An 18,369-nucleotide genomic window follows, 5' to 3' on the forward strand; every position below is an offset into this window, starting at 1 on the left:
GGCCTAAGAGAATCTGTCATTGAGCTAGAGAGGAAGCAGGAGCACCCATTAGCCCTTACTCTATGGGGATATTTATGAGTGTGGCTATCCTAATGCACTTAGGATATGTGTGCCCTTTCTTATTATGGGAATAAATATGCATCTAGACACATCTAGTTTATTACTATTTGAAATGAGTGCAGAGCTCGAGACTACCCTGGCAGTGCATGCTTTTTAATTAACCCTTCCCCGGAAGGAGTGACAGCAGACCCTCTGAGGGACTGAATGCCCTCTAGTATGTTTGGGAGCCAGAATTAGGTACCAGGGACATCAAAGGCACAAGTTCACTGTTGCCTTCAGGGCTCTGACTTGCCAGGGATTTTGGCCTCAGTGGAGGACGTCGTGATGGAAGGAGAAGGTAGATTGACCAGAGTCGGTTAACTTGTGGCACAGCACTTGGGCCAGGACTAACGAGCTGCTTAAAATATCTAAGGGAAGACAGCTTGGGAGAGGTGAGCTTTGCAGTGAGTCCCGAAGTGTCCTGGTTAAGAATAAACCTGGCCTTGTGCTAATCATGGTCATGGGGACCTCCCTTTTCAGGAATTCTTTTGAGGAGGTGCAGCCTCTGTGGGGCCTAAGTTAACTGTTTCCTCCAAGGGGGTTATTTTCACTTTTCAAAGTAGACAAGTAAATACACTGTTGTCACTTTTTAAAGATGTAATTCTTTTCCAAGTAAGCCAGAGAACATGTAAAAAGTGCCTGGCTCAGAATATGCGCCTGATAGTTTTGAGTAGAGGGTGTGAGGGGCCCCTGTACAGAGTCCCACTATCATCCTCACCCTCTGAATCCTCTGCCATCACCATCCTGGTTTGTATTTGTGTCTGAATCCTGGCCCAGTCATTTTGTGTGTTCCCACTGTGGGCTGGATCATCTCACATGCACTGTGGTGGGAATCCTGGGTATGCAGTGGTATTGGACGTGGGTCCATTTTAGAGAGCCTGGAAAGCCTGTGCCCCTCCTGAGGAATAGGCAGCTGATGTCTCCCCTCTATTTGGCAGAGAACTCTCCTGGCCATGGGAAGTCGCCTGACCACAGAGGCCGGGTCAGCAGCTTGCTGCACAAGCCTGAGTTCCCCGATGGAGAGATGATGGAAGTCCTCATCTAACTGCCATCCCTGTGGAATTTCAGAACGGAGCATTGACAAATAAGGAAAGTGGCAGAGAAAGAAGGAAGACCTAGAAGGTTGTAGTGGGAAATCAGGAATGATTTGAACTGATAAAGATTTCAGACTCACAAGAACACATTTTATAAATGTTAAACACAAAAACAGGAGACCTACATGACTGAAGATAGAAGAGAATGCGATGGATTTTATTACACATGGTGGAAGGGAGAAGAGGCGTGTAGGTTTGCAAACAAAGTTAAGAAATAGGAAATTGAATTTTTCATTGTACAGAAAATGTATCTCTTGAGGAGGGCCTGTGTATCCCCATTCTCTGATTATAAACAGATAAACCCAAATGTGGATCCTCCTTGGAATACCCCCATTCTCCTTGCCTCTTAGCATGTTTGGTTTAAGAAGAGCCTCCAAGAAATCTTGAGAGCCTGTCTTGGCATAATGCGGTGTGACTTGTGCCAACCTTGGGGTGTCCCGTGTGTGTGAGTGTGGCAGTGAGAAGCATCGAGGGCGAGAGGGATATGAAAGCTGGTCTTCACCTAATTACCTGTTTGGTTTGGATTTTCAAGAGATGATTGGGCTTCTTAACTTTTCTGAATTCTGCAGTATTTTCTAAGCAGGATGGATTATGATCTCAGTCCTCATCCATCCTAACTTCTGAGTTCATCTCTGTCTCTGCTTTACGGTCTTTAATTTTTTGTTGTTCCTTCATTTGTTTTTCTTTTTAATAAGACAGCAGAATTCCTTAGGTATGGGATTTATGAGAGCAGTACCTGAACCATCATCATTCCTGCTTGTTTGATAGTGACCAGTAGGACAAAGCCATGTGCCACTTCCTGGCTGCTTCACCTTTGCATAGCTGGGTTGCAGCTGTGAACCTCATTCTGACTGTGAACTAAGCAAGCTTTGAGGAGGCAGGAGATTCCATGGGTCCCTGTGACATCCTGCATTAAGATCGTGGCACTTGCTTTTTTGTCTCTCACATCAGCTCTCTTGCAAGGAGCTTGACATTTCCAAACTCCGTTGCTCTGTTAGGGAAGACTTAGGACAGCACTCCAGGAAACAGATGACAATTTACAGACAGTTGTCTCAGTGGTTTCCAGAATCCCACCAGCTCCCATATACCTTCTTGTATTGAGGCTCATGAGCATATTCACACTCTTTCCACCCCTGCGCACGCCTCTGCTTGCTCTCGATCAGCACCCAGACCTCCATGGCACTAGCTTGCCTCTTGTGAACTTCTTTTGTAACCTACCAGGCCAGTGTATGGACAGTGTTGTCAGGTTTTTCAGGATTTCAGTTTTGAAGCAGTTTATTCAAAGTGAGACAGAAGTGCCATGGAAAAGAGGCAGGCGTGTGTTAGGTGGCAGGTCCCTTAGACCTCTGCTGTGACATTGCATATTCAATTCTTCTGACACTGGCTTCCTTTACAAATCTAGGAGATGCTGGATTAGAAAAGAGGAGAAGCTCATCAGGCCATGAGAGAGATGCTCCTACAGGGTCCTGATGTTTTTGTCCCTCTAGGTCAGCTGGATTGGTGTTTTCCCAGTTCCCTTTCCTCATGCTTGCTTAGAGGAAGAAAGAAAGGGGGGTACCTTTTCCAAGTACCTTCTAAATGAAACACTCAAGACAGTGCTACTCAGGAAACATTGCTCGGGTAGCTTATTATTTTAGGACTGGTCTTGGGTGTGTAACCCTGGTGAAGTTATAGCCTCCCCAAATTGAGGTGATAGAAGGAAGAAAAGAGGTGTAGGCTGGAGAGGGGAGGGAAGAAATTAGTGGCTTTGGCCAGCCTCTGTGCCACCCAATATGACAGAGGAGTGGGAACTGGCCCTCTGGAGCTCTGCTTTGCCATAGGCACTGCACATTGTGCCACTTGCTCATCACCTCCTCTAGTCTCACACTGAGCATCGGAGTACATGTTGTGCAGATGGGAAAACTGAGGAGCTCGCCCCATGTCCTAGCGTGTGGGAAGAGGGCACAGGAGGCCTCATCCATGGGGGAAAGGATTGAGGATGGACATGGGTGGGGGTAGGGCATAGAGATCCCTTCCTAATCTGTTCCCACCACATTTCATGGCAGATGAGGTTAGGAGATGGCAACTAACTCTCTTAAGGACATTTTGACCCCAGTTTATGTTGGGGATGGACCAGAAAGTAAAATGTCTAGAGACAGGAAGGTATGTCAGCTCTGCCAGCCCCTACCATCAGGTCTAGGCCACCCCAAACTTGGGCTGCCTCCCTTAGACATAGGTTAGAGTGAGAGACCCAGCCGTTTCTCCCGAAGCCTGGTCTTCATGCCCCAGACACCTCATTACCCTAGTCAGGTGTCAGACTTGCTTGCTTTTCAAGGTCCGCCTGAGCTGCCGAGTGTTTTCAGTGTCAGAATACAAATGGGCACATGGCCATGTTTCAGGGCTTCAACTGCGTTGTATCGTGGACTTTGACAACATGTTTTTTCTCTTAACCTACTAAGACTCTTCCTTAAGAAAGAGATCTATAGCTTTAAAATGCTGCCTTCTGTGGGAACTTTCCTGCCAAGCCAGGGCACTAAATACTTTCATCATTAGAGCTTTCCTGAAGTCCGGCCATATACTGAGCACCTGCTCTGAGTTCTGGGCGGCTTACAATATCTCAAACAGATTTTCAGAAAAATAATGCAACTATATTTTCTAGCACCAACTATATGCAAACAGTGTGGCAAGTACCTTTTAATTAGTCCTCCACCCATCTGGAGTACAGGGGGTGAGTTTATTATTCTGATGTCACGGATGAGGAAATGGGCTGAAAGATGTTAAGTCCCTTCCTAAAATCTCACAGCCAGGAGAGGCCAGGATGATTTAAAACAAAATTTGGAGGCGCTGCGCATAGACCGTGGCTGTACGCCCTCTAACATGTGGCGCTGCATCTTGGCAGTCTCTATCCCTGTCTGTGATGTGCGTGTGCACACGTACCTACGTGGGTGCACACACACACAGCTATCACACATCTCAGAGCCTAAGAAATAGGACTAAGCCCAGAACTCCTAGAATCGCCTATAAATGCCAGGCATAGATGGAAATTATTGTGTTCCACCAAAAGCACAGCTCCAAACTATACCTAAAAAATACTTCTGCACTTTGCAGAGACCTGGACTTCAAACTTTCCCAGTGGAGCCTGATTATAGAACTTGAGGGTCCTGTCTCAGGGTGAAGGGGAGAGGCTCTGGCTTCACAGGAAGGTATTCCAGCATTGTTCTGCTTCACCCTTGACTGTGTTGTCTGGCAGTTTCTGTGTGCTGCCAGGAGATTATATGGAATTGGAGAAGCTGGAGTCAGGTCTCTGATGCCAGAGTTTCACTAAGTAGATGCCTCTGTAGCTAAGAACTGTTCCTGTCTGCAGGTCCGTATAGCTCTGCTGCCAGGAAAAACACATTATTTTCCAAAACTTTCAAAGCATGTGCAGAACCCTTTCTTAGCATTTTCTTCTCTCAGCATTTTCTCTGCCTCCCAGAGGCTGGCAGCCAGTGGCACTGTGGAGTTCAGCATGTTCTAACCATGCACGCAGGGCAGGGCTGCCTTGGCCGCCCTCAGGCTTTGGTTGGGAGAGTAGGCAATGGGAGCTCTTCTGGGTGCAGTCCTCTGGGGTTGCTCCTTGGCACTCATGTATGAGTTTGACTCCACAAGGCTTGCATGGATACCAAAACAGTTGCACCAAATTAGTTCTGAACCTGGAACACAGAAGCCAGTGCTTCAGGAAGGAGGTGCTCAGAATACCCCGTGCAGAGCAGCCAGTCATTCCTCTTGTTTGTTCTCACCTGGGTGTGCACCCTCATGATGCGGTGCCTGTAGCACCTTCATGCCAGGTGCTGAGAGAGTGGGAAATTCTTCCTCCCCACTGGCCTGAGTCCCAGAGACTTAGGGAAACAGACCTCAGGTGAGGCTGGGGACCTAAGAAGCAGTGGATAATAGATTGGGGCATTCAGAGCTTTCGAGGCAGGGGGCTCATGTTTTCACTGCAGGGAGTTATGCTGAGCAGAGATGTGTTTTTCAAAACCAGAGTATTGCCCCGTGTCCACACTGGAGTAAGTGGAGCATGCTTCTCTGTGTTCCCTGAATGATCTTGCACTCCTTTTAAGCAAAGGAGTACCATGGCCATGGTCAGTGGGATCCCACAAATGTTCTTAAATGGGTAAGGCTTTAAGTAGCCAGAGAGTATCCAGCCTACCACTGGCTTCTCCACATCCTAAAACCTGAGAGAGCCTTGGTATATGCTTTGTAAATGTTTCTTTTCTTGTTGTTTAAGTAATTAAAGTGTTTAAAATGTCTTCATTAGATGTGACGATTGTTTAATGAGTTTGCCTCTGACTTGTGGCTCCATGGGAGATAGGCAAAGTAATTAAGAAGTTACCAGAAATTGGTCGGCTGGGAAATGCAAAAGTTAGCATTTCAGTAAGTGAATTTCTCCTGGAACAAACGAGCAATTTTTCCTCTTTCTCTTAAGTAGTATACCTTTTTCTCACTTAGTAATTTAATGATATATAAAGACATGTGTATAAGTGAGTGCATACATATGAGGTATGACTATAGGGTTATTTGTGGGAATTTCTTTTCTTAACATACAGAAGATCAAAGTGTTTCATCTCACCCCACCCTCCTTAAAAGGTGTCTTTTGGGAGACTATGTGCTGATTGACTGTAGTGCTGCCAAGTAAAAAGATCTTGGGAACTCTTCTACCAGAATGGCCTTCAGGGCTTGTAATGTTCCTTTGGCTTCCCCTTAGAGATTAGAAATCCTCCTCCTTTGAGGATGGATTTAAGTTCTGGAAATAATCTCAAGTACTTGATAACACAGTTGGATGAATAAAGATGGCAATTAAGGTAAGTTACACCATTTTTGTCTCTTAAAAAAATCCCTAAGAAATTTCTTGGAATGAGTTTTTAGACTCAGAGCCTCTCAAAGTGTCCACTTCAAGGGAGGACTGTCCTCATTAGCACACCGATTTTTAAAAATCAGTTCTCTTGCCATGCCTCCTATGTGTTCACATCTCTGCATACACTACAGACGTAAGTGCATAATCATTCATATAAACATCTGGTAGGTATTCTGTAAAACTGTGTTTACTTTAGTGCATGTTATTGTCATGTTACGATGTGACTGGGGTGTTTCTTTGTCATGAAACTTTGCTTCTTGACAGAATTAGAATACTGCTCCCTCTATATTGAAGTACATATACGGCATTTTCTTATATCAGCTCCCAAAGTCTGGATGCCGGTGTTGTGTTTACATGTGATTGTGCCTAGGAGTCTGTTCACATAGAGACACCTGTAAGTATTTATTACAAAACAGAATGTAAGCAAATATATCCACATTGGTTTTATTTGAATCAAAGTTTAGGTTTTTTTTTTCCTTTTGAGGAGGAACAGGGAGACTCCTCCTCCATGAGCACTTACAGAATTGTGTAAAATTCTGTGAAACAAGGGCAAGCGTGGGCACAGATTTCAGCCGTCCCAGTGCCGCTGCCCTCCCACCTGCTCTGTGTGTGTGTGTCGCTGTGCTTGGTGGCAGTGTGCCGTGCTCGTGCCGGGCTCTTCCCAGCAGACTCTGGTATCTGGCTGTAACGTTTGGCATCTTCGTTTTGCCAATCTGTGTTAAGGGGTGGTGTACGTGGCCGTACAGCCAGATGGGTCTGTGTACCAGTGTGGGGAGTCCAAGAACACTGCCTGTCCCCCACAGCAAATATTGATGCTGTTGGTCAGCCAAAGATTTTCCTCTTTGCTGCTTAAACTTGTGCCTTAATATTGTACATAATAAATGGATGAAATGGCAAAATGGCTCTTCCCTCTCGCTTGCTCTTTTCTTCCTTAAAGAACTTATAAACTGGTGCTCAATAAATGTTTCATTTCGTTGTAATCCACTTAGTGTTTTGCTTCAGAGGCCCTCGCCTCCCGCTTGTGGGCCTCACGCTGACACCAACACACAGCTCTTGACTCTGAGGAGGAAATGAATCATCCAGACCACCGCAGCTTGCAGTCTGCCCACTCCCGGCTCCTCCAGACAAATAAGGAGAAAGGAAATGCAGGGTGACTGTGGGCCTGGTTGTCCACTTTGATCACGTGTGAGTGTCCACTTTTGGGGTTCCTCAATTCAGAGCCTGCAAATGATCACTGTAAACTGGCTCTGTCTCAGGAATTCACCCGGGCAGCCTGGAGTCAGCCATGTCTCTGAGCCCGAGGGTGGAAATGGGAGATGGGAGCTGTTATGTTGGCGTCTTGGGGTCACAGGAGAAAAAAACGGGACTTTGGTGGAAAGGAGTCACATGGTAAGTGGGTGAAATTCAGGCCAGGAGCCTCGGGGACTGAAGCAGAACAGAGTAAGACTCCTGAGAATATTCACATGAAGGCCCCTCCCCGGGATCACTGTGTTTAAGAGAGGGTGGTGCCTGCTGTTTATTCTGTGGTCATGCCTTTTCAGTGGAAGCCTCTCTCCTCGTCACCCACCCCCAGCCCTAGCATAGGGAAAGCTTCCTTGATGTGAGCTCTGGGGGAGCGTGAAGAACGCATCTCTAGCCCCCCAGTAATCATCGGTGTGATTTATATGCATTATCTTCTTCAGTCACACAACAACCTCATCCCCACTTTAAACCCCAGGAGACTGAAACTCAAACAACCTTAGGAAAGTAATGTGCAAAAGATAGCAGGGCGGGGATTTGAACCCAGGTCTACCTGATGCAGAGCCAAGGCACTTGCGTGTGCAAGGTGGGTGGATGCTGGGAGGCAGGAGAGCTCATGCTCCTGTCTGCCTGGCTTCTTGTCTGTCCTGCTTCTACCCCGAGGAATCTTCTGCAGGGAGCGCCATCTCTGTGCATGCATGCAAATATGACTCAATTCATGTAAAGATGCACCCTTGCAGCTCCCCAGCCTCCACCTGTCAGGATGACTCCGGGAAGACAGATGGAGGACTGCATTTGTGTTTAGGGTTTATAGGACCTGAGTTGTCGCCTCCCCACGCTGATCCCACACGTGTACATCATGCGAGCCACCCCCTGAGCTCTGACCTTTCTCTTGGCCCCTTGTACTCCCCAGGAGAGAAGTTCTCAATCCCAGCAGTTCTGTGTAGTCATTCCCAGTGGTACACGTCGGTACCCTGAAGGAACACTGGCCTCCATTCTGCCTTTTGGGCTGGAGCCTCAGGAACCGCAAGAGATAGCAATGTGTTTTAAGTTGCCCAGGCTCATTGTGATAAGGAATTAGGTCACAAACGGGAAATAAACCAGAAGCAGCGAAATTCCTTTCTTAAAGTTCTGTGTTGTCAAAATAAAAGAAGCTTTCTGTCATTAAAGAATGTCGTTACGGTTTACTGTTTCTGTTGCCTTTTTATCAAGTGTGACAGTGTGTCTTTGATGTGCTTCCTTTATCTGCCTCTGTTCCTGGCAGGCAGATATCCCAAGACCATTCCAAGTGAGCCAGGACTCCCTCTCTTGGTGAGTCTATCATCTTCAAAGTTCCTCCCTTTTTAGAATATTGGGAGATATATAGGTGATTTTTTAAATTGAACCTGGAGTTTATGGGAACCTGGGAAGCCCTCCGTATCTGATGTGGAGTTCTATCAAAGGGTGACTCTCCCCAAGTTTTTGGAGACTCATAATATGTATACAGATAATATAAGGATCATAGACTACATCGTTGAGTGCTTTGAAGTACAGTAATATGAATTATAGTCCTATTGTTAGAAACTAACAATGCCTAACTTTGTGTCCTGATGGGTTTTGCCTCTGAATGTGCAAGGGAGGCAGGATCTAAGTTTTATTGAATTGGCTTTGGAATAATATTTCATCTTAAGAACCCCAGAGGTAGGTATTATGGGACATTATTACCCCTGCACGTCAAATGAGGAAAGAGACTCAAGAGAAGTGAAGTGTGCACTTGGGCTCTGCAGTAGAAGCCTGGCCTGCTCATTTCTAAAGCCTTTGCTCTCTCTCTGCACTGAATTGTTGCCTTTGACTTTAGTTGTGTGTGTGTGTGTTGATGGTTGGTTTGCTTGCGTTTGTTTTTAATCGCTCTAAAGAGAATTGGTAAACAGATGGCTAATTGAAAAAAGCATTGAGGCCCTTTTTTGAAATGTGACTTTTTTTTTCAGCCAAAGTCATATACTGGATAGACAGGCTGGATCAGTGGCTCTGGACTGTGAGATGTGTACTTAATTTTTACCTGCTAGACTTTGTTTATTAACATTCACCTGGTAGGCAGCATGGTGGAGAAGGGACCAACAGGCAGAAGCTGTGTCAGGTCCGCACAGGGGCTGGGGACCTGCTCTTGATTTTCCCCAAGTACACTGAGGCCACAGAACTTGTGGTCCAGGAATGCTGACTGTAAAATGGAAGTGCCTGTCAGTCTAAAGAAATTCTTAATTGTACCTGACAGGCATCTATGCCTGGTTTCCCAGTCACCTGAACCTTGGTGCCTTCCCTTCCATATTCATGGCTCTGCTTCTGCCCCATCTACTCAGTCATCTCTGTTAGGGTCCCCAGTTACCTTGGGCTCCTCCCCCACTCTCTCCTTTAGCTGGTTGGTCACCTGTTCCTGCCCACTCCACCCTCCCACGTTGCTTCTGTACTTTTATTTTCTCCATCCCATGGCCTTAGTTCAAGACTTCATCTCTGGCGCGGTCAAGCCTGTATCCCAGCACTTTGGGAGCCGAGAGCGGATCACTCAGGAGATCGAGACATCCTGGCTAATCGGTGAAACCTGTCTCTACTTAAAAATACACTGGCGACGAGGCGGGCGCCTGTAGTCCCAGCTACTCGGGAGGCTGAGGCAGGAGAATGGCGTAACCCAGGCGGAGCTTGCATGAGCTGAGATCCGGCCACTGTACTCCAGCCTGGGTGGCAGAGCAAGAGTCTCAAAAAAAAAAAAAAAAAGACTTCATCTCTCACATGGTCACATGGACAATTACAGTAACCTTCTGCCTGCTGTCTCATCCTGCTCTACTCTTGACAAGGACACCAGAAAAGCAAGAGTAATAGTGACATTTATTCATTGTCATGCACCCAACCTCCTGTGAGCCTTTCCTGTATTAGCACATTGAATTCTTACAGTCACTGTTATTATAGCTCCATTGTACTGATGGAGAGAAACTAAGAAGTAGGGAATTTAAGCCTCTTGCTCAAAGTCCTAGAGCTTGTGAGTGGCAATGCTGGGATCCAAGCCCAGATAGACTGGCTCCAGAGCCTCTAGACAACACTGTTCTTCCCCAACCTGAGTTTCTAGAGGCATGTCTGATAATGTCACCCTTTTGAGGGAAATTGCCACAGCACTATTGGCCCCCTGTGGCCTTCAGGATAAAGCTGTGGCATTCATGCCCTGCACAGTCTGACCCCAGCCCACTTCTCTGACTAGTTTCTCTCCACTTCCCTTTCTACCCCTACCTTCAAGTTGTTCTAGGAACCACACTGTGTCTATAATCTGCTTTGTTTTCCATTTCTGCACCTATCCATGGGGTCCCTGGGACTGGGATGCCCTCTTGTCAGTCCAAATCTAACTCATTCTTCAAGGTGAGGCTCAAATGTCACTTTTCTCAGGAAAGTATTTCCAGTCACCAGGGTCAAAATTAATTGCTCCTCTTCCCTTATTAGCTGAGTCACCTGGAGAAAGTTGTTGAACTTCTGTAAACTTCTTCCTTGCAAGATGTCATGGAGCAAGTACCATGTCTGTTTTTTCATTAATGTGAATCAGGCACCTAATGCAGTTCCTGGCACACCACACGTGCTTGAGTGTTGACTGAATGAGTCAAGGATTTAATGAGAGAAGAGTTGTAATGTATCTAAAATGACAGTGCCACGCATCACAGCATCCATCCAGCCCTTGCCCCAAGCCATCTCCTATTATAGTGAACTACATACACAAGTGTCTGTCAGCTCATCTGTCTGGGGTAGGAATCCTGACTTGTACCTAGAGTAGATGCTCATTAAAAGTTAAACTGACTGTGAATTCTCCCAAGCTTCTTATTGCATATGTTCATTGACTGTTGTCAGGGAAACTGGAAGTAGAGCTCCTTAAGTAAAATTTTATTTAAAAATTGCTGTGCAAGTAATGCATATTTGTTTTTAAAAACAGACAAATGAGAATACAGAGGAGAATACACAGTAGAAGCCACTGCCTCCTCTAAATTGCTGCACATAGCCATTAATTCTGTTAAGTTTGGAGGATTTCCTTCTAGGCTCCTCTACAGATACGTACAACCAAATAGATAGATATGAGTGAATGAATATAAGACCATGCTACTCATACAACTTGTTTTTTTCATTCAACAATAGGTCATAGGCAGGTTTCCCAGGCAGCATGTGTAGATCTCTCTCATTGTGGTTTATGGCGGTATGTGTTCCTTTGTGTGGAGGAAGGGGGGCTTACTGAAACCCGAGGGTGCTCCTGCACTGCCACCCAGCTCCTCACAGCATTTCCCCAGCAATAAAGGAGAGCTAAGAGCATGGGGAAGCTGGGGAGATGTTTTCTCTCCTAAGAAAGAGGCCAAAACTTGCAATATATAAGTCAGGCCTGGCCAAATGCTGGCCCTGAGTTCCTCCAGCGCATCAAAATGTTTCCATTTGCTTGTCTAGGCACTAAAAAAATTGATGATTTTCATGATGACATTGGGATCCCAAGGACTCAACAGCACCATGGCCCCAGCTGATGGCTCAGCCCAGTCTGGCCTGGAATGCCCTGTTTCCATTCAGAAATCCTCTGTCAGCTCTCTGAGGGGCTGATTTTCCATCCAGTGCCCTACTCTTTGGCCTAGAGAATACATTTTGCTGGCATAATTCTACTCAGCCCTAGTCCCGTCTGACTTTGTTCAGTGAGTTGATGACATTGATCCTTCCCTTGTCCCTGGCACTTTCATTTTGCAGAGCATCTATCAGTTTTACAAATATTGAGCTTTAGGAATAGCCTGTAAAAAGAAGCCCAGTTTATGATTCACTCATCAGGTTACTACTGAAAATTAGTTATGTGCCGAGCATGCTTCAGATCTTGGGGGGAAGCCAGATAATACAGAATGCCATGGCGATCCTGCCCTGAAGGTAGAGGAGGGGCAGGGAAGTGTACTGATTTCCTACGGTGCGCCAAGCATTTTATGTCAACCGTGGCATTTGGTCCTCACAACAGCAAGGACAGTGAGATTCAGAGAGGCTAAGCAGATGACCATGGTCTACACGTACCCAAGCAAGCAGCAGGGTGGCATTTGAGCCCAGGCCTGGATGACTCTGAAAGTCAGGATGTTTCCACTGTATCATGCAGCCTCCATGTTCAAGTCTAATTGAGGTCACAAGTATGAAAAACAATTTGTTCTTTGTTTGTCCTTGTTGGAGGATGTACACCAGGATCCCTGGACATATCTATCAAGCCCCCGCCACCCTCCACATTTGGAGAGAAATTGGCTGATGGTACCCTGCCATGTACTGCAGGCCCCGGCTCTGAGACAGCACTGTGGACAACCTGTCTGGGTAGAGCAGACAGAGGCCCCACCAAAGTTTGCATGTGGAAGTCTCACATTTGGATACATTTAGAGAACCCAGTCTGAATCTTCACCCATTTCTACCTCTGAGCTTTCCATTACCACCAGCAGGGGACATCTACTGTCTTGTCTAAGCCTTTCCAGAAAAGCCACTGAGAGGGGCTCCCCAAAAGAGCCAGTGGTGTCCCCTGCGCTCCTCTCTTGCCAGTCTATGTAATTTCTCAATCTAATTTTACCTGGAGGAGCGTTAGTTGGAGGTGGTAACCATACTTCATACCTTTAAAAAAAAATTAGGTGTCAATACTTTATATATTGATTAATAACAAATATGTCTTGTTGCATCACCGCTCCTCATCACCACTAAATTCACAGGCTCGGGCTTGGGCACGTGGTACAACTTGTCAGGCACGTACAACTAATGTTGGACATCAGCCATAAACAAGTAATGAGCAGAAACTGCAAAGCCAGCCACTTCTTTAAGTCTTACGTGCCTCTAAGTCAAGATCATCATAGTGTTCTGGAGGGGAAGATGAAAGCTCACTAAATTAGGGCTTCTGGTAACAAGCAAACAAAAACCAGACTCCTGTTTCCTGTTTTCTGTAGAGTAACACTGGGCATTCAATGAGTGGCCAATGAATGTGAAATATCTGCTTAGTAACATCCCCAGCCTGTGCATAATGCGCTTCTTCTGAAGAGCACAGGTGTGTGTTTTATGCTACTCACACTGCTGGGAGAAACAGCTAGGGATGGCTGTCATGATTCCTTTTAACATAACTGGGAGAAAGGCAAACAGAGAGCTTGGTGCTTTCCCAAGGTCATGGTGAAAGGCCAGCAGAGCCAATTAGAGGCGGGCCCTCTTGCATCCCTGTTGGTGCTTTCTGGGCAAAGTAGGCCATCTATGCTGAAGTTTTGTGAGCACTGGGTCTTTTCTGAGCCCTGCACCTTACGCTGTCTATGGATCAGTAAACTGAGAAGTGATGGGCTTGGCCTGAATTGGCCAGGAAGTCACCTCAGAAGAGCTTCGTGTTCTTACTTGTATGTCTAATGAGCCAACTGCTTCCACAAAGCCATTGTTCAGGACTGAGGAGTTGGGATTTCCCTCAGTGGCAGAGCCAGGAGGGGTGGGCCCAGTATTGTCAGATCACAGCAGAAAATGCTTTGACACTCTTTCTTTGACAACCTTGAAACCTTTGACCTTACGTCGGGCTGAGATCGAATGGTCTTGGCAACATGGTGGCAGATGAAAATAAAGGAGATCTTTCCCAGGGATAACAGGGCTGATGTCAAATGCAGTTCCCTTTTGCTTTTGAGATATAGGGTTGGAGGGATGCTACCTGTCACAGTCTGATCAATCCAGGTCACTTGGGACCACAAGTATCACCTGGTTCCTTAGGAATCTCAGCATTTGAAAATTGTACACGGCATCACAAATAATTCATGATGTAAATAATTCATACTGAGAAACACACTTAGAAGTAACAGACACACTGACACACACATTAGTTTAACATTCTCATTATGTTAGATGAAGGGTGCAAAGATGAATAAGATGCTGTGTCTGACCCCCGAGAAGCTCACAGTCTTGGCAAAAAGATAAGAAAGGTCCACAATATGGTGTTTAGTGTCAAACTCATGAGATGTACAGACAGTTCTGTTGGTCTAAAGGAGTGGGGAAATAGAAAAGCAGGTGACATTTGAGTTGAACTTGGAAGAATGAGAAGGGAAATGGGGCTGAGGCTAGAGGGCAGAGGGAACAGCATGCACTGATGCATTTATTTTGCTTATAACTGCAATTTGAGCAGGGCTTGATGGGGGCAGTTCATCTCTGCTGCGCCCCACTGGGATGGCTCAAAGACCAGGGGCTAGAACAGTGGGGGATCTGGGGCATCATTTCATTGTGGTCTCTTCTCAGGGTACCTCTGGCATAGTCCAGGGAAGCTGGACTTGCTGCATGATAGCTCAGGATGTCAAAGGGACATGTTGAGAGAACACAAGGCAGGAGCTTTCTCCTTTCATGACCTAGCCTCAGAAGTCACTCAGCCTCACTTCTGCCACATCTACTGCCAAGATAGTTACAAAAGCCCACCTGGGTTTGAGAGGTGAGGGTGAGGGGATAAACTTCATCTCTTTACAGGAAAATGGCAAGGTTCTAGAAAAGCACACAGGACCAGAAACACTGCTGTGCCCACTTTGGAAAACAGTCTGCTACAGTGGTATCAACTGTGGGCCAGACACAGCATCAGAAGTTTTACATACATTTTCTCATTTTCCTCTCCCCTCTGCCTGTGAGGCAGGCGTCACTCTCCTTATCTCATTTGTCAGGAAGTTGAGGCCTGCAGATGGGAAGTGGCCTGCCTGAAGTCGCACAGCCAAGAAGCGGAGAAGTCAGCCCCAAGTGCAAGCCTGAGGGCCCCAAAGCCTCTTTCCCTCTCACTGCTGCCACCTCAGCCTTAGGAAGGAAAACATGGAGACGGACAGACAGTCCCAGAATGTTGCTACTACTAAATAGGGAAGAAGATTTATGAGCTCTACAGGCAGTTGAACCAACCGATCTTGCTGACCAATTGAATTCATACTATATCTGCATCAGATATTCTATAGGGCAGACTTTTTATTGTGTAAGCCATTGTAAAGCACTGCAAATCCACTCCCCATATTCACACCAGGGACTTAGAGCTGACAATTACAGATCACTTACCAAGGGCTGGACTTTGTACTAAGCCCTTTACAGACATCATCTAATTTAATATTCACAGTAACCGTTGAGATGGATATTATTATTGTTATTACTGTTAGGCTTAAAGACATGAATAGATGTGACATGAGGGGACATCACCCTCAAGGGATCCATCCACCCACATGAAATCCTTTCCACATCCAGCAGTGTGATAGCCTGAACAGATGCACTCTCGGCCATGGAATGGTTAGGAGAGTCTCTCTGGAGTCAGACTGGGAGAGTTGGAAAGCAGCTCCACTATCTGTGTAACCTTGGGGCAGTCACTTATCCTTTCAGTGCATCAGTGTCCTCATCTATCCAATGGGAATAACAGTCCCCTTCTGACAGAGGTTCCCATGAGGAGCATGAGACAAGCCTGAACAGTACTCAGTGCAGACCTTGGCACAGAGAGAGTTCTCCATCTGTTCAGCTGTCATTATTAGCATGGAGCTGATGCCCGTGGCTCCTCGGGCTTGACTCACAGACCACGAGTTTTCATGGTTCGGTGATCGGCACTGTTTTCTACAGAGGGCCAGGAAGCAACTTGTTTATACTCAACTTGTTGGGGTGGAGGCGGGGGTAAATCTTCCTAGGCACACACAAAGGATCAACCAACCAGTGAAATGGGGAATGAGGTCAGGGTGTAAAGGGTGGAATTTGCAGATGCACTGCAGCTTCATGGATACTGGAACCTACAGACAGCTGGCCCAACCCCAGGGGTACAACTGATGCATTGAGTCAGGGCCTGTGCCCTGGTGACTGGTGAGGGTAGGAGGCCTTGGATTTAGGCTTATGTGGTCTTGCTTAGCAAAGGAGCTATGAACAAGGACCTTCATTTTTAGCCAAATTCACTTCTGCTTTGAGGAGAAAAGAAGGGAGGTATCTTGGTTATACACAGGGAGGCACAATGAAGCAAGGACCTGCTTGAAACTTTGAATTAGGTCCAATTGTTTCACCAGCTGGGACTCTATCCAGAGTCTTCTGTCACATAGGAGAATCGTCCTAGCTGGGGTATCATCCTACTGTTACTAAAGCTGCACAGAGAGGCCCAGTAAAGTGGCTTCTGCCTGTAATCCCGGCACTTTGGGAGGCCAAGGTAGGAGGATCACTGAGGCCAGGAGTTTGAGACCAGCCCGGGCAACATAGTGAAACCCCATCTCGACAAAAAATTTAAAAATTAGCTATGTGGGGGGGCTCATGCCTGTAATCCCAGCACTATGGGAGGTCAAGGCGGGAGGATCACTTGAGCCCAGGAGTTTGAGGCTATAGTGAGCCATGATTATGTCACTGCACTTCAGCCTAAGCAACAAAGAGAGACCTCATCTCAAATAAATAAATAAATAAACAAAAAGAGCTACAATGGAGAGGCTTCCGCTAAGATCAGCAGGCAAGTGCCTCCAAGGAATCAGCCCACAGCCAGACTGAAGGGAGCTGGAGCTCCTCAGAAGAGCTTTGCAGTCTTTATGAACGCTTTTATGGGTACTTTCAGAAGAGTGAGTAGAAAACCAAGACCCAGAGCTCCAGAATGTCACCATTTTTTGGCTTACTTACCCTGGGGAACATCCATTGTTACATTGCCTGGGTGCCCAGCACCCTTCCCCCTTTGTCTGGGCCTCTAACCACATGGCTGGACTAGGGGCTGCTGTCTTCTTACAGACCAAACCTCTCGTCTGTTACTGGCAGGCTCAGGCTACTTCCTTCCCTACTCCCCTTCTTTTTACCACAGGTCATGTAGGTATCTATGCTGGACCTGTTAGGCAGAAAGTCCTCTGCTGGCATTCTGCATCCCCTCCATACAGAATTGTTCAGCTTGAACCAGGTTCCAATCCCCCTCAGGCAGAAGAGCTGGAATCAGCTGGTGGACAGGTACCCAGCATTATGGAAGCAGGTCTGAGAAAGAATACAGCAGAGAGTGGAGAGGAGAAGCTAGGAGCATCCTGGCTGTGTTCCTGCCCATAGTTCCCATCATCCCCAGCCCAGGTGCACTCTGTCCTGGTGATTTGGTTATGTGAACCAATACATCTCTCCTTTAGCCTTAGCTAGCATGTTGGGTTACTCTCCTTTGGTGCCAGAAAAGGCCCGAGTAAGGCAAGCACATGGAGGGTTGTATTAGTCTGTTCTCACACTGCTGATAAAGACATAGCCAAGACTGGGTAATTTATAAATAAAAAGAGGTTTAGTGGACTCACAGGTCCATGTGGCTGGGGAGGCCTCACAATCACAGTGGAAGGCGAATGAGGAGCAAAGTCACATCTTACATGGCAGCAGGCAAGGCAAGGGAGCTTGTTCAGGGAATTATAAAACCATCAGCTCTTGTGAGACTGATTCACCATCATGAGAACAGCATGGGAAAGACCCGCCCCCATGATTCAATTACCTCCCACCAGGTCCCTCCCATGACACGTGGGAATTGTGAGAGCTACAATTCAAGATGAGATTTGGGTGGCGACACAGTCAAACCATATCAAGGGCTCACAATAAAAGTAATTAGAGGATACATTACATGTCCTTGCCCCTCAGGCTTCCATAAAACCTCCCTTCCAGGTCGGGCATGGTGGGTCATGTCTGTAATTCCAGCACTTTGGGAGGTTGAGGTGGGCAGATCATGAGGTCAGGAGACTGAGAACATCCTGGCTAACATGGTGAAACCCCATCTCTACTAAAAATACAAAAAATTATCCAGGTGTGGTGGCGGGTGCCTGTAGTCCCAGCTACTTGGGAGGCTGAGGCAGGAGAATGGCATGAACCTGGCAGGCGGAGCTTGCAGTGAGCCGAGATTGTGCCACTGCACTCCAGCCTGGGCGACAGGGCGAGACTCCGACTCAACAACAACAACAACAACAAAACCCTCCTTTCCAACACCAGGCCGTTGTGTGTAGTCACGGTGGACTTCCTGTTGGAAGACCTGCTGAAGTAGCACTCCAATGGCTCCAAAGGTGGGATGCCTGTCCCCTCCTTATGTATCAGCAACTCCTCAGGCTTTCTGTTCAGCTACATCTACTTTTTGTTCCT

At 46.7% G+C, this 18,369-nt stretch overlaps 1 protein-coding gene across 10 annotated transcripts in view; it reads left to right on the forward strand.

Annotated features, from left to right (window-relative positions):
- The window catches only part of AMOTL1 (angiomotin like 1), a 193,076-nt gene extending 186,109 nt beyond the window's left edge, over positions 1-6,967 (forward strand). For all 10 annotated transcript variants that reach the window (XM_033207040.1, XM_033207039.1, XM_033207042.1 and 7 more), the window contains one exon: positions 1,038-6,967. In XM_033207040.1, the coding sequence (XP_033062931.1) occupies positions 1,038-1,144 (107 nt within the window). In that variant the 3' untranslated portion in view covers positions 1,145-6,967. The remainder of the gene's footprint in view (positions 1-1,037) is intronic.
- The last annotated feature ends 11,402 nt before the right edge of the window (positions 6,968-18,369 follow it).

Source organism: Trachypithecus francoisi, unplaced genomic scaffold, assembly GCF_009764315.1.
Source record: "Trachypithecus francoisi isolate TF-2019V2 unplaced genomic scaffold, Tfra_2.0 Lachesis_group8, whole genome shotgun sequence".
In the NCBI taxonomy this organism is placed as follows: Eukaryota; Metazoa; Chordata; class Mammalia; order Primates; family Cercopithecidae; genus Trachypithecus; species Trachypithecus francoisi.